We start from the raw sequence: 21,559 nt of genomic DNA, 5'->3' as shown, positions 1-21,559 counted from the left end.
CGAGTTAATTTTTGTAGTAAAATGATTTTAAAATATAGCTGAACAAATGATTAGTAGTTTGACACACAATTATTTATTTATTTATTTTGATAATTAATATTATTAATAATATTAATAATTAGCAGCTCAGTTGTTGTGTACATAGTAGTTCAACTTAGTTGTTAAAGTAGTTAGAACAAATTATAATTGACTGCTCAAAGACATGCTGATCTAAGGACATACTAAGATTTTTTTTATTGACGTTTAAAAACATTGTTGTCGTGAAAGAAATACGTCCTTACGAAGAATGAAAAGTGTCACTATCACGTGGCAAACATTAAATCAAGATAAGATTTTGCAGCCCGGGTTCATATGAGTTGTCTGCTACAGGCTACTTGAGTAAATGCACTCGGTTACAGTCTGTTTCCCTCCTGACATGCATGTGTCTGCACCATGTCTGCAACCACTGTACGAGCCATGTCTTAGAGGATTTACCACAATGATGTAAACCGAGAAGACGTATCGATTATTCATCGTTTTCTTTTTGTCCTCCCACCCGTGTTAAAATGGGGCATAAAATAACCCCTCCGTGTATGCCATACTGTATGGGCAGGGCCCTACGAGTAATTCTAACAAAAATGACACCAACCCACGAAAAGGGATTTTTAATTTAAGGATGTTCCATTTCCATACAGACTGAAATCTAACGTCTCCACCGTGCATTTTATTTTCTCGATTGGTGTGGCGGAAATTTGTGGCAGCAACATGGGATTATATTTCTCAACCGAGCACTTCAAAGCAAAACCCGATCCGGTGCTATTACGTAAGAGCCGGTGACATAACTCTCTCCAGCCTGGGACGGCTAGGGCGCACTGTGAGCGCAAGGGGAGGGGGGTGGCGGGCGCGCGGCCGGCCGGTCCAGCTGCACTCTCCGCACTGCTGCTGCCACAGGGGGGAACGGGATTATTTCAAAAACAACCACACAAGAGGAGGAGTGCTGTTGAATAAGGGACCCTGACACACAGAGAGAGAGAAAGAAAGAAGCCAAGGAAGATGACTGCCGATTTTGGGGAGCCACTGTGAAGACTCTTGAAGGAGGCGAGATGGCAGTGCACGTTTTCAAATGCCTGCGCCGGCCTGGGCGCTAGAGCGACCAACAGGTAGTATGAGTCTCGAGTTTTGCTTCGTTTCTTTCTGAGCACTGCAGTGTCAGCAGATAGATTTGAAAACTGACTGACCTTACAGGACTTTGTGGTTTGTGTGCGCCAGAGTGCGTGAGTGAGAGAGCGAGTGAGTGAGGGGAGAGTGTGTGCAGGCCCACCTACTGGTGTTTTGACAGGAGAGTTATGGAATATGAAGAGCCCGACGTGCCCTCCGCTGACACCCCCATCAAGAGAGGTGAGATTTTCCCTCTCCAGGTTACATTTACACTGTGGCAGGTGCAGGAAAACTGAACTTTAAAGTCACAGCAAGAAAAATACAATTTGTTTGACTAGTTTCAGCTCACTAAACAGTGTGCCTTGACATTTTATGCCCTCATGTCCCTCGCTTATTTCCCAGCATGCCTTTGTGTGCCCACTCACTCCCATCCCCTCCTTTCCTCCTCACTTTTATCTCATCCTGTTGGCCTCTAGTGCACCAGCTGACTCCCTATCTCTCCCTCTCTGTTCACTCTTAACTTCTCCCCCTTCACTCTCATCCATCTTTACCCTAGTAAACCTCCTCATCCCTTTAACTGGGGTATGGTTAAGGTGCTGTGAGTGTGTAAGAATGGCAGTAAGCCGGAGTAATCCATGGGAATTAGCTCTAATTTTTGCCTCTATTACTGGCCAATGCCTTTCTGTTCAAAGCCTCTCCCAGGCCATAATCAAACTATTGGCAGTGACTGGAGATAAGACTGTCTCTCTGTCACAGAAACCCATAGCACACCTTTCCTACAGGATAGCAACACAGCTTGTCTGAAGTGCTGCAAAATGTATTTGTGTGTGTATGTGTGTGCCTCCATTTAATGCATGTAAGAGGCAAAGCAAATAAATAGGTTCTTATTTCTAAAGAGGTGAAACAATAATGAGGCCTGTCCCCTTTTCTCCAGTAAATGTAGGAGGATCATAGCAGCAACAGTTTACATTCAAAGTCCTGAACTTTGTATTTTACCTTTGAAAATTTCACCACACTGCTGATATAGTTTTTGGTTTTCTTGACTTAAGTTTTTCGATATTTGCCACTAACATTGACAGATTGATACTTTTATCTACCCCCCTAAACTCCCCCAGAAACATAACATAAACAATTTGCTGGTTACCCTAGATTACCTTTAGACCGCAATGCCAACAGTTTTAATTTGGAACCATTAGTGATTTAATAGTATTATGTAACCATTAGAAAGAAAGCGACCAGCAGGCAGGTCAGAGAGGAAACAGGCACAATTTAGTGTCCATTATAGATGTATTATAGATGCACAATTATAATTTAAAATGGGTTTTGTTTATGTTGCAAAGTGTCAATGGTAATCAAGGGAGGAAAATAGGGTAAGATTAAAAGTGAAAAAAGAAATGCCAGTATCAACAGGGACACTGAAATGGCTCTTAAAAGTTTTATGTCCTTCTGTTCTTCTTCTTCTTCTTCTGGTTTTTATTTGCAAGTGACAATACAAACAAATAATTCCAGAGTGGTTTCCTTTGGAGATAGCTTGCCTTGGGTAAGTTAAAGTCATGTCGTGCAGAATTTAGTGTAAAAATGACAACGTTTGGGGTAAATTTGTTAAAATGATGCACAGCTGAAGCTTGAACATTATGTGCAGGATACCTAATGCATCTGGCCCTGGAGCTGATGCTTTATTCAGGTTAAACTAGAGTGTGGTTGCACTGTTTTATTTTCATATTTAGTTTCCGTACTGCTGAGACGGCTCTTCTTGACTTGATGAGAGTCTTGGTTTTAGCGGCTGTTGTGGGCGTCACTCACTTTTCTCAAGCAGTAGTTTTAGTCTTGCTCCACATTTGGGGTTTTTTCTCCTGTCTGTACAGTATAGGAAAAGAGAAAAACAAAACAAAACAATCTCCTGTTCATTATCCAATAAACGCCCATTTGTGGTGTTCCCCAGGGACCTATTGTAGGTCCGATTAATTTCACCGTAAATCATTCTGCAGCCATTTCTGAACCAAAAACTGTCTTCACAGCAATGACAGTATATTATTCTTTTAACCAAAATGCATCTGGCCTTCTTCAGCCGTCTGCTATTTTCTTGGAAATCAATGCAGACAAGTCAAGAAATACTTTCTGTTCTAAAAGAACACTAGCCTTGCAGCCATCCTACTGATGTTTTCAGAAACTCTTTGAAGCCAACATGTTCAGATGACTCTTTTTACAGAGAGATTATCCACAATTTGTGACACTGTGAGTGCTACTCCTTTTTTTGTCACTCTATACCTTACTTTTCTTAAACTCCTGCAAAGGTTTGCTTCACCAAATTGGCAGCGACATTTATTTACAGACTTGTGGTGAATTACTTACGGTGTACTACACGACTGTCCTAAAATTTTCAGCTGTGTAGATGTTTTGGGTTTAAGATTTTAGAGGAACTGCACGTGTTGGCACATTCTTCTTGAAACCTGGCGAACAGCTTAACCATCCAAATCAGACTTGCTTTTAACTTGATTTGTACATATTTCTTTTTGTTTCAGCATCTAGCATATATTCCTTTTCATATTTTATAGTTGTTATGGTACTATATGTTGTAATTTTTTTACTTGTTTTAGTAATCTTCTTCTCAAATGTATGCTTTTCTTTTGCTTACTGATTAAGCATTCTACCTAAACCTAATTTTTAAAAAGCCCTTTTTTAATCTTGTTTACTGTATTTGGCACCGGTCTTGGATGTTCACATGTTTTGTATGTTTTCTGTGCTAGATGGGTCGTGGTTTCTATTCAGACAAAATCGTCGCCTCCTCTCTGGGTTCAGTGGTCTTCGGTGCTGTTATGTAACACAGCAACTGTCACTTCAGCAGTGAGCTTAGATGTCAGTGCAGAGAGTGAGATTTTGCCTGATGGGTGGTGTTGATTTTTGTGCCTCCGCTGTCACTTTTGGGTGTGTGTAGATGGTTCATGGCCTGGCTAACAGGTGTGCCTTGCTAAATATGTACATGCTGTGTCACATTTAGTTTTCACAGGTGCCATCGACCGCATGTTTATTTAATTCTGCTGCAGCAATATTTTAGGCATTTAATACCATTGGTGACACATTTCAGGAATAACAGCGGTGCAAATAGTTGGCGTCAATTCTCGCTCATTTTCGATCAGCGTATCGGGGTTCAGCATTTTATTTATTTTTTAAAATCAGATTAGTCGGCCTTAAAATCGTCTCCGTAAGGCGAGAAGCTGATGTGCGTTTCTGTAAATGACTATTCAAGGAACGCAGGGGAAAGCATTGATGTAACACTAATGTAAAAAACACTGAAAAAAATTCAGGCCGTCCTCATTTGGAAATGATGCTCTAATAAATGTAGCTGATTTTTTGTGTGTAATTAATCAGCCTTTTCTTAATCGATCACCTTTAAAACAGTTGCTCTGTGAGTGTTGAAATTTTCTTTTCATTTTCCGTGCGTGCACTGCTGCGCTTTCATTCCATATATTCTGCTTATGAAGCAAAACTGATTTGATGAGGGTAGGAAAACAGAGGAAACCACAAAGGGCCTGATCTGGCGCCAGACAAAGACCGGCTAGCTCTACGTCTTCCATTGATACTTATCTGCCCTGCATTCAAACCTCTGTCTAACACACACAGCCTCTCACACGCAAATACACAGAGAAAACGCACACATACCCTCACACACATGCGTATACATACACCCACAGCAGTAAACCCCCTGCTTAAGAACTGACCCTTAGTCGCTCTAGCTGCACTTCAGACTTTCTCACAATTGCGGTCACAAAGGCAGACAAGAAAGAGGACCTATTGCTTCACAGACACCCACCTTCCTCTACCTTTATGTCCTGTGTGTGCGTGCGCTGAAACACCACACAAACATATCATAGACCCACACTAGTGTAAATAGGAATCCTCTAATTTAGCCTCTCCGCTCTCACTGAGGCTTCTTATCTGTCCACATGCTATTGTACACTAGAAAAGAAGCCAAAGAAAGTGCTGCATACTGCAAACCCCGTATCAAACTGCCATTTAGGAGCTGACAATGGCTACAGTGTAATTTTATGCCGGTTTTACTTTCCCTCTCATTTCAGTCTATTTGAAAGTCAGGATTTTACTTGTTGTTACAGTAGTAACATGCTCATTTGGATATTTGATTATGATTGGTGAGTATGATATGTATTTGAATGTCAAACGTGCTTTTGTAATCCATTCATTGCACTACGAATAGCTCCTGTGTAGGTTTCAGTGGTATTTAAATTGTTCGCTTAAGTAAAAGTAGAGATACCGCACTCTAAACATGATCACTTCTTTTTTTAGTAGCAGATGTAAAGGTAACAATAAGTTAAGGTATCAAAGGTATTCATCGAGCAATCAAAGATTGTCTCATCTAACTTTTGTGATGGGGTTAGCTGTCATTTGTAACTCTTTTTTTCTTAAAATGTTATACTGTACAACATTTATCTCAAAAATGAAGTAAATCCGATGCCTAATTTATTTTCCAGTGGCTATCACATTTTCAATTCAAAGAGATGGAAAACTCTATTGGTAAATGTTTACTCCTGGATTCAATATGAAGCTTAGATGCCACTGTGTAACGCCCACCATGTATTCATATGAGTATACAGCAGGTTGAGTTTCTTTCACTAAAATGCGCTTTAGGATGCTCGTACAAAGCATAGACTCACAAAGTTGTTTAGTTTGAATCCACTAACTACCCTTTTTCCTCCCTTTAGGAGGTGCCGTGTCCAAGAAGAGTCATTTGAGTAAGTTGTCTACATTTGTGTGTGTGTGTGTGCAGTAATAACTTTGCTTGTGTTTGTGCTAGATATTTGTGCATGCAATGTGGTTAACTTCATAGTTAGTGAACATGCAGCATGCACCTGTACAGCAAAACACACATACACACAGTAGTGTCGACGGGGACGGGGCCATTAGTGACACACTCGGCGCGCGGCGTGTCGCACCTGTGCTACCCCCCTCGCACAAACACACTCGCAGACAAACAGTGATGAAAATACCAACCACTTTGGCATCTGAATGCAGATGAAAGCGATAACATCTCGTCTTTTTTTAACTTTTTTGGTTTAACACCTTCTGCCACAACTTTAGCACACCTGTGTATGTTATCGAGAGTGAAGGTGCTGTGTGTAACACACCACCGACCTTCATATTAGGTGGCGTGATGATAAACCAACTGAGACTAAATAATAATGGTTTTCATTCATCACACGTACCCAAAACCAGAGAAGACAAGAAAGGAAGGGCAACGTTTGGGGGTCTTCTGTGGTTCTGTGTGGCGGGATGGAAGTGGAGGGAAATATGAGTGGAGAATGAAGAAGCTGTGGTGGATTGCAGCTGCAAGTGTTTACTTAAACACAGCACTGAAGACATAAAATAGTCTGAAATACATTTTTCAGTTAAGTTGAAGAGCTCACATAAAAAAATAACAGATCTCAAAATACGTACCTTTTTTTTAGCTACATCATCCGAACAATTTTTAATAAAATGCAAACTTAACATTGAACACATGCAGCATAATAATTAATTAAGGTAATGTTTAACTCACTGTACTTTTGAAACCTAATTGCTAATTGTATGAAAATGATAAATATGTAGATTTTACTTGGAGCATTTTCAGTGGAGGAGATCTGTAAGCTAAACTCAGATAACCTGAATCAAGTGTGTAAATATGCTACATGGAGAATAAATAATTCTTTAAAATGATTTTCTCTCTCTCATATACATATATATATGCATTATTTGAAAATATCTGAAATCTCCAAACTGAGTTTCCCAATAACAGAAATGTAAGTTTGTGTGACTTACATATTTTTTTTAAGTTCATCTCCAGTGATTCCTGTCTGCTGGTTTGACTTAAACTCTCTCATGGACAGTCTCAAAGGTGCCAGACATTATAAAGCATTTTTTGACATATGATACAGAGTGAGGGGGTGAAGGATAACAACAAAGGTATAAAGAAAAAGTACCTTGAGAAAACGACAGGGCAGGGGACGGTCCCCCCTTCTTTGTCTTGATCTCTCTCTCTCTCTCTCTCTCTCACACACACACACACACACACACACAATCATGCACACGCAAACAAGGAAGGTGAGGCGGTGACTGACACTCAAAAGTCTGAATATGTATGCTGAAGCTGCAGTGAGCACCCGACCCAGCTTGATAAAGGACGAGCAAAAAAAGGAGCAAGATTAAAAGATATAGGTGGTTCCAAAAAACGAGTGTGTGTCAAAAGAAAGACTATTCTTAGACAAAGTGAGAGGACAAGTGAGTTTGTGAAAGTGGGACAAACGTCTGACACAAGTGGAGGAGTGAGGATGATGCGAGGTAGGGATGAAGCTCTTCAGCGTGTGTGTGTGTGTGTGTGTGGGCACTTCAATCAAAGATATTTTTTATCAATTAAATCAGTTACGTGCTTTTTGATGACGTTTTTCTCCAAGCCTCCCATATTTCAAACTTTACGATTATAAGGTAACGTTGCGACTGATGCCTCTGATGGTGCACGAAATCGGTATCGTTTGATAATAACGTCACCTTTTGGTTAAAAGTAGCTGTGTCTTTTTAAACCTTCACCAAGTCACCCTGAAATATCTGTGCTTTCATGCAGACTCAGACACCTGTGGCTTCAAACACATCAACTTTCTCAGGGTGTGTCATTAAGCTTTTTGTTCAGGTTTGCACTTTAGTTTCTGGTGTAATACTTCGTTGAACAGGAAAACGCCGCTCAAGTTTCAAGTGCCTTTATATTTCACAATTTTTTCTCGTGTGCTAACTAGAATTTTACAGCTTTACAAGTTTTATTGAATCCCACCGACGGATGTTTTTAGCAGCATTGTAGAAAGCATGAAAACACACACGTGTGTTCCTGTGCTTATGGTTTTCAGCGAGTAAAGATTATCTAATCTGTTTTGAGTCCCTCCATTGGCTGAATTTTGAGTACCTTCACAGTGATTGATGTGTTTCAGTTTTACGGTTTGGCAATATGACTCAATTTTGAGCTCTCTTTGATGATTTTAAGATTTGAATCATGTCTCAGATATTTCTGCCCTCTGATACTCCCACATATACAGTATACCTCAGGCTAGGCTAATTCTGTAGAGTGAAAAGGTTGTATAAAAATGTATATTTCTGGAAATAATACCCATTCATAACATTGTAGTAACACCTTTTGTCAAGTCAAGTTTCCATTGTAAGTAATTCTTTTAATGAAGCCAGTGATTGGTGGAAGATCAGTGTGACCAGGTTATAATATAATATTTAAGATGTTGAGTTTTTATTTATTTTTAAAATCATACACACACACACACACACACACACACACACACACACACACACACACACACACACACACACACACACATATATATATTATATATATATCATAATCAATCATCATAGTCTTGCACTTGAGTGCGGAAAACAGGATGTTTCACTACCGCAGTGCGTTGCTTTTAAATGGACCGACTCCAAGCACGTACAGGATGCAGAGGAAATGCTAAAAGTGTGATACTGAAAATGATTTCTCACACAAATAAGTCCCAGATTACCTGAATAAAAATGGACAAAATACACAAAGAGGTGACAAGGGAGAAAAGGCAAAGGGAACAATGAAAATTGATTAATTTGTTTTTGCTGCGTACACACTTTTGCCGTTGCAACTTGCAAACACTTATAGACACACCAGCACACGCAAGCACAAACACGCATACACAGATGCGCAGCTGCTTTTTAGATGGCGGCTAGATGCAGCATATCTCTGCCCTGCAGCTGTGCTGTGGATACTGCCTGTGTGAACAAAACGAGAGCAGCCTCTGATGAAAAATAACTAACTAAATATATTTGTGTTATGACCACAGCTGGGAGACAATGAATTATCTCTGGTGTTACACACTTGATTCCATCAGGCGCACTTGAGATGGCTTTGTTGCTGTGTTTGGGGGGATTCCTGTGTAGATTGTTACACAGTTTCTTTATCAGAAAGGATTTCCTTGTTCCTCTGGGTGCAGAAGCCTGCAAAAGCACTTCCAAAGCAGCAGAAGCAGTTGGCTACAGATCAAAGCAGACATGAAAATGGCAGGTGACACATTCCCCCCCAAAATTTGGTAAATGAAATACACAAGTCGAGCTGATTCATACCCTTTGCTACTGTCAAAACATTACCTCTTTCAGACACCTCCGAATTCAAGAGCAACTTCAAAGTCAAATATGTGAAATCTGATGCTAATTGGTGTTCAGATCTGCTTTGAAAAATTCCTCAGATAATCATCTCTCAGTAGGTTTTTCCATCTGTTTTTTGTTATTGCAAATTAATGAAACTCAGCGAAGGAGTTCTTGCATTTATTAAACGACCACAGTCTGGCTCTGAAACCTAAAAATACATTAGCAGTGAACTATTTCTGAGTGAAAATGTTTAGTCCAAAAAAGCTGACGTGAAATGCTTCTTATTAAACCGCTCTCTGGCACTAGGTTTTACTTTATTTCCCCTTTTTTAAAATTAATTTTATTCAGTTGCTGCTTATTTTGTGTTTTCTTGTAACTCTTGGTTTCTTTTAATGGAAAAAAAAGTAACCTGACTTTTTATTGTTATTTGTTTGGATTTGCGCTGCAAAGTATTGTATGGTATGATGTGTAGCAAAACATTCATCTTTTATCTAATGTATTTAAATGCAGTACTACACATGCAGTTATTTGTTTAAAAATAAAAAGCTGTGACAATCTGCTTTTTTTTTGTCATTTAAAAATAGTTTTAAATGCAGCAGAAAAATAGTGGTTTTAAGCTAAAGTTCCAAAAGTCTCAAATTTTACTTCAGGACGACCTTAAATTAAAATCATTAAGTGTGTTTTTATGTATTAGAGATAATAACAGTACAAATAAAATTGAATTTAATTCGCCATGAGTCATATTAAAGTAAGCGGTTAAAGAATTTGTCTTCACTGGTGTTGTAAACTCAAAAAATGATCCTACATTAGGTACAGCCCTCCTGTGCTGAGTGTTAATGTGCTGTATGAGGATAAAGAGTCTGTGCAAGTGTGTTTGTTTGTGGATGCAGTCTGTATACAAAGCTTGTTTGCACTTTTGCTTGCGTATGTCTCAAAGGTAAGCTTCCGTCAGAGGAAAGATTGAGGTTTTTTTTGTCCGTTTACAGTTCATAGAACAAGCTGCTGACAAGGTAATTTCAGGCACAGAGAAGAAAGTGTCTGGTTAAACGCTGCAACAGTGGAGCTGGTACAGTTTTCACCCGTGAGTCTGTCTGCCTGTACGTATCATCATGGTAAAATGGGATTCTTTGCCCATAGCGTCACAACCGTGAGAGACACGGTCTCAGAACTGGCGTCTTTGTGAGGTCAAACTGAAGGCCGAGTTCAGAGATTTGGGGCAGTCCGATGTACTAGTTTGCTGATAGCGGCGATGTGAAAAAGGACGTGAGTTTCCACGATAAACCCCTGTCAAAAAGTCTTTTTAAATACCTGCAGTGACAGCGGTGCCGTTAGTGTTTTGACTTTACGAGTCCGTTTCTCTGTCTGTGTCACAGCGTCGTGATTGAAAACCTTTACAGGTGAGAGCTCAGTTCAGAAGAAAGGCCTCGATTGATGGTGGTTGTAGTCTGACTCATGAGTGCTGACTAAAGGGAACTAAGAGTCGAGGGGCTAATCCCCATTGTCCCTCTTTTAGAACAATTTTATATCACAGGTGTTCTGATCCCATCATAAAACTGGTGCTGGTTTGCATCAGTATTCACACACACACACACACACACACACACACACACACACACACACACACACACACACACACACACACACACACACACACACACTTGTGCTCAGTTTGACTTAAACGTTGTGAGAGGACTAATTAATCTTTTTTTGATTTGAAATCCAGGAATAAAAAACTGTCCTTGAACTTTTCTTAATCCTTTTTATTTTTTCTAAATGATTTTGAAAACGTTCCTCATTTTGCAGTTTGCTTTATAGCTTTGTAAATGTTTGAGGGTTTATTAATTTCAGCACATTTAACCTCATCATTATTATTTTTTTTTTTGCTTTTTCAGTTTCCCTAAAAAGAGATTTAATGCTTGCACCATTATTATTTTCCTTAATGACTGATATTTATTATCCAAATTTCACTGAAAAGCCATTACAACGTCATCTCTGCTTACAGCTCTAAATGAAAGCCTATATATTATATTATTATATTTAATATATGATTTTTTTTTTACTTTGACAGCAATCCTGCTTTGTCATTTAAGTTCTCAGTGAAAGATCTCAATACTGTTTTAAAGATCATCAGATCATCTCTGTGTGGCGGCATTTAGGTGTACAGTGCACTGTGTGCGGAAGCGTGGGAGGTGGCACGCTGTTGTTTGTACTGACAAATCAAAATATCTCCACCACTAGTGTACTTAAACCCCTACACTTGCCAACAGCATGTGTCAGGCAGTTTTGAATAACTTTTCAGGCGAACGGTTTTTGTGTAAATGATCTCATTTCATTGTTCCTCAATCATTAAGTGGTTGGTATAGGATTAGTTTCGCACTGTATGTCGTCACTTGTAGGTTGTGATTGCTTACGTAAGGTGTTGGCAGCCATGACTATCAAAAGAGACTTTTTTGAGTGGAAAAATCTGTGTGGACTGCAGAAACATGTTTAAAAGTCTCTATCAATATGAGTTTATTAGCATTACTGCATGTGATTACTGTGCAGTGGGAATTTATAACTGTCTAGCACTTAAGCTTTGCATTGTCATTAGCATACTGTCATGTTTATGTTGCAGTTATGAACTATAAAGCCTTCAATGACTAGAATGACTCATTTTTCAATGTGTTTTATTGCCACTAAAACAGAACAAATCTGAAATGGAGGAAGAAAACATCTACTCGCCTGCTGAGGCCTACTTTAAAATAGAAGAACTGCGCTTTGAGTTCTTCTGTGTTTGCGCACATTAATCAAATGAAAAGAAAAGGAAACCTACACTCACAAAATATAATGAAAGAAATAACACCATACCCGCTGCAAAAACAGTAAAAGTAAAGCAAATAGTACCAGTTTAATTCTGACTAAACTTCGGTTACATATTAAACACTGCTAATTACTTTTATTTTAAAAAATTTGGACTCCACAACTAGGAGGACTCAGGTCATGACATTTATGTGTTTAGGGTGCTAGGTGATAGACAAAGACTAGGTATTAAAACATTTATTTTTTTATTGGGTCTATTGGCTGCGCCGTGTTTTTACAGCTGGAGAATGTAAAGAATCGCTAACAGCACTGATAAATAAAAAAACAAAATGCCAAAAAAAATTAAAAGTCAGATCAAACTGAAAAAGGTTACTGTTGCACCCAAAGGCCTTGTGGTTGCTTCACTGTTGCCAGTTGTGACAGCATTTTAGCAGTTTTCTTTTTAACGTACGTGTATTTGTAAAATCTTATTCAGTAGCGCAGATTCCCAACAACAGTTGCCTCAAACCGCTTTATATTGCAAGGCAAAGACCAAAAACCATTAGAGAGAAACCCAGATAATCACAAAACCCCCGTGTGAGCAAGCACTTGTTGAAGGCGGGAAGGAAAAACTCCCTTTTAACAGGAAGAAACCTCCGGCAGGGCCAAGATCAGGCAGGCGCAGCCATCTGCAGCGACTGGTGAAGGGTGATGGCAAAGAAAAGAAGAGAAGGAGACAGGACAAAAGGCAAAATAACTATAGTTTAATTCTGTATTAGCATCTGTTGTAGCGACCCCTAAAGGGAATGATCAAAAGAAAAAGATGAAGACAGTCATCTAGTTTTTAATAAGGCCATTGAGAGTCACTGGAGCTTAAACAGATCAAACTGAAAAAGGTTACTATTGCACCCAAAGGCCTTGCTGTTGTTTCACTGTTGCCAGTTATGACAGCATTTTGGCATTTTTCTATTTAACAAACATGTATTTGTAAATCAAGCGCTGTGTTTAGCTACAATGCGCACCAGACGCAATCGCTCGTGACGGAAAAAGACACAAATGGAAGAAATAATGGTAGCGCAGTATTTTTATCACTCTATCTCACACAACCATACAACCATGCAAGCACGCACACCAGGAGATGCTGGGTTTGATTGGTCTGTGCCTGTGGCTGGAGATAACCAGGTGAGACAAAAATGGCTATAATCTGCTGATAGAGGGCTGTTCGGTGGCTGCCTGGCGTTTATTTCTGTTTGGCAGTCGGGCTTTTAAAGGCAGATTGATTCTTGTTTCTGTGTGGCACCAATAAAGATGTCACAGTTGTGTTGGGCTCATTTAAGGTGAGCGCAGGTACGACTACATGGAAAGCTGTTGGAGGAGCGGTGTGCGTGATTGCCATGAGTTTGAGTGTGAGATTGCATGTGTGAGATTGCATGTGTGAACAGCGAAAAGCTTGTGGGCCACGGTGGATTTCCTGTTGTTTGAGGTTGACAATCAGAACTGAAATAACTAAAAAAGCAGAGACCACTGATGTTCTCTCTGACTATCCAGCACTACCAACAGGAACACAATTTTAGTCATAGCTCGGTCTCTTTTCTTCGTTCTTTTTTTTTTTACATGTGATATTCAGCTGGCGGCGAAAGGCTGCTGGTCAAGCTTAATGGTTAATTTAAAGGGACAGATTAATGTGAAATGTTAAGCATCAGAGTTAAACTGGTGAAATATTCTTATCATGGTCAATCATGAGGTTAATCAGACAGTTCCATTAGTAGAAGCTGCAGTCTTATCAGATTTGTGGCTCTATTATTTTCAGCTCGATTGTAAATGCCTTTGCTCTGTGTCTATATTTATTTTATCTCAGACTGGCTGTTCTCAGAAACCTTCTAGTGATCCCTGTGGCACCAAATAAAGAGGGCACACACTGACACACTAACACACACTCGTGAAAACAAATCTGACACAGTTATGCACGGAAACGTAAATACTCCCGTATATTGTCAAGTTGCAGCTATAAGAGCTTGTCTCGAAGAATGCAGTCACACTTTCTAATGAGAGACGATGGCGGGAAGAGATAGCCGCCTGCATTATTTTAGGTTATTTGAGGCTGGAAATGCCTCTGCATCACCACACGGCATAATGCGAAAGAAAAAAAGCCCACTTCCTCATGAGCTTCTCAAAAATATTTTTGTCAAGGATCCGTGATACAATTCATCTTTTTTAATGAATCAAATGACATCTGATTGTGACAGAAATCGCCACTAATCAAAAGACTGGGGGGGTGTGAGAATTTCACAGTGCAGTGGCATGGGGGGAGGTGAGAGGGGATGGCCATTACTGGCAGTGATGAAGGAGAGCGCATTACTGGCAGCGATGTCCTTTATGAGCGAGATAGAGAAGGATTCACAAAGAAAGAAATGACATGAAAGCAGGAAAGTCAGAGTGAAAGAGAAGTCACGCAACCACTTGAAAGCACTCTGAGGTTGACACCTTCATATTCGCCGCTTTTCTCCATTTGCAAATATTCCATGTCCTCAGAAGTCTCTCGGCTTATTGCATTTGAAGGTATTTTGTTCATTATTATTAAGGCAAGAGGTGCTTCAGAGGAAAATACCTTTGGTCTACTATGGTCACACAACAACTGATAGATGCTTAAGGGAAAGTACAGAATAAAGCAAAAGTTGTGGGAATCACTTTGCAGTTGAATTGTTTAGATAAAAATGTGCAGTGTCATTAGAATGACAGTTGGTATAGTTTTACTTACACTGCGATGAGCTCTGTGCTGCAAATGTTATAAAGGAATGATTAAAAATGCTTGCTTTTAATATTAATAACAGACTCATTTATTCTGCTATTTTGTTTTGTTTTGTTTCCATCTGTACTGTAGATGTGTGTGCATATACAAAGTCTGAACTATTGAGCTGACATTAGAGCAACAAAGGTCACGTTAAACTACACTGATCAAACGTAAAAAGTGCTGCATTTAAGAACTGTATTTTATTTTCTATAAAGTTAAAGTTTGGATTTAACAAACTTTTTCTCTCCTTCTGTGTTTGTTCAGCCCAGATTGAAGTTATCCCATGTAAAATCTGTGGTGATAAGTCCTCTGGAGTTCATTATGGAGTCATCACTTGTGAGGGCTGCAAGGTGAGATGGGCCACAACAACCTCATTTCCACATCATTCTGATCCTGACCTCATATCACTCCACTCATTATGAACCTACAGCCAGAAGCCTTTAAGGTTTATGCCATAGCTGCCTTAAATTAACAATGTCTGTAATTTACAAAAAAATCCGTTTTTATATTTCTGTAATGATTCATCCATCAGTATGTGCAAGCTCTTTGATCAAAATTATATTTTTAATGCAAAAATATAATGAATGTTGTCATCCATGAATTTTAAAATGACCTTTATTACAAATAAGCAGAAAGGAAATGCATGTTCTTATTTTGTGATGAAGATGTCAAATTACAGTTTTTAACTTCCTAAACAGAAAGATTCGTTTTAGCAGTTGAACATTACTCTTGATTAACTTCTGACTTTCAGTGTGCCGCGCCACATTTGGATATAAAATCATGAATTCAGTCATTTGAGCTTTTTAAAATTTCTAATACATTTTTGTTTTTATAACACTTGGTTTAAATAATTTGTCAAGCAATGTGCAGGAAACAGGAAACACTTAGCTATGTTAGCATAAAACAAATCTAGTTATCAGTGTCTCTTAAGCGTAATAATTTAATATGTATTCATGTTTTATGTTTAACTCATTAAAAAGTGTCTTGAAAATTTAGCCATGTGAATCTACAGAGTTACTTTTCTCATCCAGGTGCTTTTATTTTTGAAGTTCTTGCTAGCAGGCTAACTGGTTTCAATCAATGAACATTTCATCTGTTTTTCTACAAGAAAGCAAGTCGATATTTCCCAATACTCTAGTTCCTAGAAGAATTCCTTTGACAATTGGTGACCAATAAATTTTCCCAATAGGAAAAAAAAATCTGGGACTGTTGTGCAGGGCCGCACCAAAAAACTGTTGAGCAAAACGGAGGTAATCTTATCGGTGCGGCCCTCCACAGCAGTCCCAGTTTCTCACTAACCTTTCACTATTACAGTTGGACTGTTGAATAGCAAGTTTTAGCTTATTTTAGATATTTTGTATCACTTATACCTGACAGATTACAGGAAATATGAGTTATACTGATTTAATTTAGAACTTGTCAGATGATAATAAAATATTTTGGCCACCAGAGAACATTTCTGCTCATTAACAAGAGCAAATAAAAATGTTTCTCTTCTGACTTTTATGTGTAACTCAAAAATCACTATTTCCCAGTCAAAAATTGAGCTTTTGTTTGACTCTTCTAATCCCTCAGGGATTTTTCCGGCGCAGCCAGCTGCCTACCGTATCTTACTCCTGCTCCAGGCAAAGTAACTGCCAGATCGACCGGGCCAGCCGCAACCGCTGCCAGCACTGCCGTCTACAGAAGTGCCTGGCCCAGGGCATGAGCAGAGATGGTGAGAGAAAGCACACATGCACTGACAGGCAGACAAATCTATTTACTGTTAATTCGCAGCAGCTGCTTAGTCATTTGTTGATTGTTTATTTCCAGCGGTGAAGTTTGGACGGATGTCCAAGCGTCAGCGCGACTCTCTGATCGCTGAAGTGGAAAGGCACCGGCAGCAGCAGCAACAGCAGCTTCAGGGAGACGCCCAGACCGTGTTGTCCTACCCCACCAAGAACCGCCAGGACCGCTCCCCCCAGCTTCTTCAGCCCATGGCCCCGACCTACTCATACAGCGGAGATGCCGAACTGTTGACCTACGCCGCTGATATTCACCCTTACCTGATGTGCTCCCCGAACGACTCACAGGTGCCTGCTATGATCTACCGCACCTCTGGGATCTCTCCCACCTCAAGATCCCAAGGGAGGGGAGACAACGCCGGTCATGCTGATATAAGAGGTGAGGCTCAGATGTGGGAACTTCACCATGCAGGACGAATCCTCCTTTCTTTGTTACTTATTTGTCTCTCTTCTCTGTTCTTTATGCAAGGATTTGACTCCAGGCAGTCGTCTCATGATATGATGGGGATTCATCCTTATAGTGGTCTGGAGGATCCATACAGCCTGTATCCTCACTCCCTGCGAAACATAGGTGAGCAAATGAGCACAGTGAGCCAAACTAAACATGTAATTTTCTCATATTTATAGTATTCATAAGTGCGTCTTCTTCTTTTTTTAGATGAACTGTGTGCCAGCATTGTGCGTTCCCACAGAGAGACCAGTCAGTACAGAGTGGAAGAGCTCCAAGCTCTCAGGTGGAAACTCTTCAGCAGAGAGGAGATCCAAGCATACCAGAGCAAAGTATGTGCACTGTTTTCTCTTCATTTTTATTTTTTATTTTTTAATTTTGCGATTTCTCCTTCATGTGTGTGAGCTTACTCAGACAGTCTCAAAACAAAACATGTCATTTCACATGCTTTACGTCTGAGGCTAGTTTTGTTTGATGAATCAAACAGGAAACTGAGAAAACGTCTTTCATCGCTTCCCCCTCCTCTTCTTTCTTTGATCTTTTTTTTCAGTTGATCAGAGAGAAAACAGCAGGGTAAATTGAGTGATAAAATACAGAAACTTGAGCAGCAGACTGAATTGTTGGGACACTGAGGATGAGTTTTTGTGAGACGAGTGAAATGTTTTGCCCTTTAGAGCCCATTTTAAACAATCTATGGTGAAAGAAAAGGATTAATGAGAAACAAACTGAGCGAAGCAAACTGAGCTTCTGTCTGACTCTCTTTCCCAGTCAGTAGATGAGATGTGGCAGCACTGCGCTATCCGACTTACTGATGCCGTCCAGTTCGTGGTGGAGTTTGCAAAACACATCCCGGGTTTCCGTATGCTGAGCCAGAACGACCAGATCGCCCTTTTAAAGACTGGTGATTTTCCCTTTTCTAGAAGGATGTGCTTAAAACACAATATATATAACTGAACAGGTTTGATCTTACTCTCTTCTGACCTGCCTTCCTACTCTTTTCAGGCTCCATGGAGGTGGTTCTGGTCAGAATGAGCCGGTTCTTTAACACAGAGAACAACACTGTGTTCTTTGATGGGAAGTTTGCTGGAACTGAGGTCTTCAAATCTTTGGGTGAGGATTTATCTGAAGGTGTGAAACCGTCTATCTAAACACCATAACTTATCAATGCTCAGTGGTTTCTTGTCTTGCAGCTTGTGGTGATTTAATCGCAGCAGTATTTGACTTCGCACATGGCATGTGTGCCCTAAAGCTGACTGAGCAACAGATTGCTCTCTTCAGTGCCCTGGTGCTCATCAACGCAGGTAAGCCCAGCTCGGTCTGTCTCACTCGTACTGCGTTCATTTTAAGCACATCAGGAAGGAAGCGGTCTTTTCTTTTCTCGTCCTCCATGATGGCGGCACATGGTGCGGTCTTGGGTTCGGCCTTTATGTGTTCATTTGGCGTTCTCCCTGTGCCTGTGGGGACTTTGTCTTGATACTCTGACTTCTTCTCAAAGACATGACTGTTAGGCTTAATTGGCAATGGCGTCTATGAGTTAGTGTCATAAGTACCTTGAACTGGAAATGCAGTTACAAAAATGGGTGGATGGATGTCATAGATGAATAAGCTTGACCTTACTGTCAGATGTGCATGAATAAATCTTGTAGGTTTATCATATTACTGCCCAAATATAGATGACAGATATGTTTTGTGTCTGTGTCTTATCCAGTTTGCCTCTTTTCCATTTTGTCTTGTGTAATTTTAATTCATTCTGTCCCATTAAGTTAACCTTTCTGCCCCCTAGTGGCCGTGAAGAGACATAGTTCAGTTAATAGGCCGCAGTGAATGAGGATGAACTGATGAATGAAGGAAAAGACACAGAAAAGGAAAAAACAAGAAAGACAAAGAACACTTTCCAAAAAGTGTTCTTAGGTGTTGTTGGGAAGGTGCGACAATGTTTCTGGCCTTTGAATGAAGTCCTTTCCTGTCTCGTTGTTGTTGCGTGAATTTTAAACTGAAATTAAAAGGAATCAAAGAGAATATTTTAACAATGGACATTCAGAATAAGGGCGTGATAAATATCTGGATCCTATCACCTCATCGCTTCAGTCCTTATTTTTACTGCTGTGCTTTATGGGTTCCGCTGAAGATTTTAATGTCATTATATGTCTAAAGTATAGAATTGAAACAAACTTCTGAATGTATTTGTTAAAAAACTCTTTTATGATTTCAACCCTGCTATTTTTGCCTGCCAAAATTGACTAAAGTTCACTGCTGAGAGCATCAGCCTGCTGCCAGGGACTTAACTTCCATGCAGCAAGTAATGCTGTCTAGCCTGTTCTGCAAAATGCTTTACTTTATGATTTTTGTTATGTTTTTCACCTTTAAAGGGAGCAACCTGAAAAAAACTCAATCCTTCTTTCATAAAACATCTTTGTGTTCAGATCGTCCGTGTCTGGAGGACAGGAGCAAAGTTCAAAGAGTTCAAAGAAGCGTGGAGTCGGGACTGACACACATTTTGCACCGAGACAATCAAGAAAGTTTGATTCACAAGGTAAATATCAGTCACCTGGGTGTTCAAACACTAAAAGGCTTGTATGCTCCATGTTTCATATCTGTGAGTACGCGTAAGATCGCAGGCTTTCCTCGCTGCTGTAGAAAGCTGACGGCTAAATGTGTGTGTCCTCCCTGCAGCTGTACCAGAAGATGGGGGTGTTGCGCTCGCTGTGCAGTCTGCACATGGAGAAGCTTCACTGGTTTAGTCAGCGGTACCCGCTCACAGCTCACTCTCTGTTTCCTCCGCTCTACAAGGAGCTGTTCGCATCAGAGGCAGAGCTTCTGCCGGGGACCACTCACTGATGATCTACGGGAATATGCAAAAACAGTCGCGCACCAACGTACAGAGACTCCTATTAGTTTGAGTCTCATTACTTTCTGGCAGATTCTATTTTTCTAATAATAAAAAACACACAATAATTGTAGCGTGTGTTAAGTGTTATATGACTTCCAGCAGAGCTTTTCTTTGTTAGATGATGTCAAGAAGAATTTTTTTTTTTTTTTTTTTGATAGCTTAAAATTATTTTGATGATGCCAGAGAAACATATTTTGATGTTCTTCGAGAGCACATTGTCGGTGGAGTAAGAGCTTCATTTTCTCTCAGGTTGTGCTGTTGTGATTCTGTCCAGTTGTAGCTTCTGTGTGTCACGGTGTCTTTCAGACATACAAATTCAAAAAGGCAGGCCACTGTTCATCATTAGTTCGAACTTTTAAGTGTTAGTCCACAGAAAGTCTGTCTTTCAAGCAGAAAACACCAAACTTCAGAGGGATTCAAATGTGACTTTATAAAGTTTGTATCTTCACCTTGTAGTGATTTCAAGAGGTTTCTTGCTTGACTTTGTCAAAAAATAAATAAAATTTGCGCTATATAAGTTAAAGCTAAAGCCAACCAATGTGCTTTCAACAAACTTTGCAAGACAAACAACAATATCAAGCACTAAAAGCAACCATATGCAACTACAGATGTTGGTCTAAAAACAGAAATCCACTTTGTCTTTAGCTTCCATACTCATAATAGGGTTTAAGTTTTGCAATGCTCCTTAAGGATCATGCAATGCCCTGTTGAGCCTGTGCATGCTAGCTTGCACAAATTACATCCTGTTCCTGTTTCTTCTCGGTTGTTTTTGCCCTCAGGAGTATTTAATGCAACACTGGCTTAATGCACCTGGAAGCTGAGAAAGTCAATCATCTTGTCTCTTCACATCAGCAGCTTCAGTCACACCCGCCAGCCATGAAGAGCGGAAAGTGTCATTTAGATGCTGAATACTAAATTAAAAACTTGCCTCTTTGCGTCTGTATGTCTCCAGAGAAGTTTCTCCTCCTCAGGCTGGTGTCTGTCATAGACTGACCAATAAATACTACAAGGGCAGCAGTACCACTGAAATGGTTCCCTTTAAATGAATCCTCACATGCTTTTATATTGTGTGAGCTGTTGCATTAAGTGTAGAGATAATACAAAAAGGTGCAAGCGTGTAAAGTAGAAATCTCGTCCCGTGTGTGCTAACTCTTCCTTCTTTTCCCCAGATGAACTTGTTTTGTTTTCTCTACATATCTTTGAATAGAGCGGCGGGTGAATGAGAAATGTCGAGATGTTTCTGCATTAAGTATGTCTGTATGTAATCATCTCTGTCCCTGGAACAGCTGGCATTTCCCTCAAGATAATTTGCTGTAAACCTTCTAATAAACTGCTGAAGCTGTGACACCAAGCAGATGTTTCACTTTATTTGACTGCTTGTGAAATCACCATAAATATTTATGCAAGGCTGAGACAAGGAAGAAAAATTAACCGAATTATAGGGAAATCCCTATCAAGTCAAACACCAAAGTTTATTTGTTGCAGTCAAAGCTCTATAGCGAATATACTGAAAAACATCCAAATAAGTTGTCTCCAGCAAATTTCGGTAAATTTGCAGCTGCAGCAAA

At 39.8% G+C, this 21,559-nt stretch overlaps 1 protein-coding gene across 3 annotated transcripts; it reads left to right on the top strand.

The window, feature by feature from the left end:
- The first annotated feature begins 864 nt into the window (after positions 1–864).
- Positions 865–21,342, top strand: LOC113018429 (nuclear receptor ROR-alpha-like). Of its 3 annotated transcripts, XM_026161493.1 has the most exons (13): positions 865–1,139; positions 1,249–1,377; positions 5,856–5,885; positions 15,134–15,219; positions 16,445–16,586; positions 16,682–17,032; positions 17,123–17,224; positions 17,312–17,433; positions 17,870–18,002; positions 18,104–18,211; positions 18,292–18,402; positions 19,525–19,634; positions 19,775–21,342. In XM_026161493.1, the coding sequence occupies exons 2-13, from the start codon at positions 1,326–1,328 to the stop codon at positions 19,937–19,939; spliced, it is 1,512 nt and encodes a 503-aa protein (XP_026017278.1). In that variant the 5' UTR covers positions 865–1,139; positions 1,249–1,325; the 3' UTR covers positions 19,940–21,342. The 3 variants fall into 3 exon arrangements, with proteins under 3 accessions (XP_026017278.1, XP_026017279.1, XP_026017280.1); XM_026161494.1 differs by lacking the exon at positions 865–1,139 and having other exon boundaries at positions 1,225–1,377; XM_026161495.1 differs by lacking the exons at positions 865–1,139; positions 1,249–1,377; positions 5,856–5,885 and adding an exon at positions 7,283–7,467.
- Positions 21,343–21,559: the final 217 nt, after the last annotated feature.

The sequence above is a fragment of the Astatotilapia calliptera genome, unplaced genomic scaffold (assembly GCF_900246225.1).
Source record: "Astatotilapia calliptera unplaced genomic scaffold, fAstCal1.2 U_scaffold_82, whole genome shotgun sequence".
NCBI classification, from domain to species: Eukaryota; Metazoa; Chordata; class Actinopteri; order Cichliformes; family Cichlidae; genus Astatotilapia; species Astatotilapia calliptera.
This window is presented reverse-complemented; position numbering and strand designations above follow the sequence as displayed.

Bases quoted from the DNA above. Each gene is read 5' to 3' on its own strand.
- LOC113018429 (XM_026161493.1), top strand. From the start codon at position 1,326: ATGGAATATGAAGAGCCCGACGTGCCCTCCGCTGACACCCCCATCAAG. The intron at 17,225-17,311 runs GTGAGCAAATGA...TTCTTTTTTTAG, and splicing joins TCACTCCCTGCGAAACATAG to ATGAACTGTGTGCCAGCATT. The intron at 17,434-17,869 runs GTATGTGCACTG...TCTCTTTCCCAG, and splicing joins TCCAAGCATACCAGAGCAAA to TCAGTAGATGAGATGTGGCA.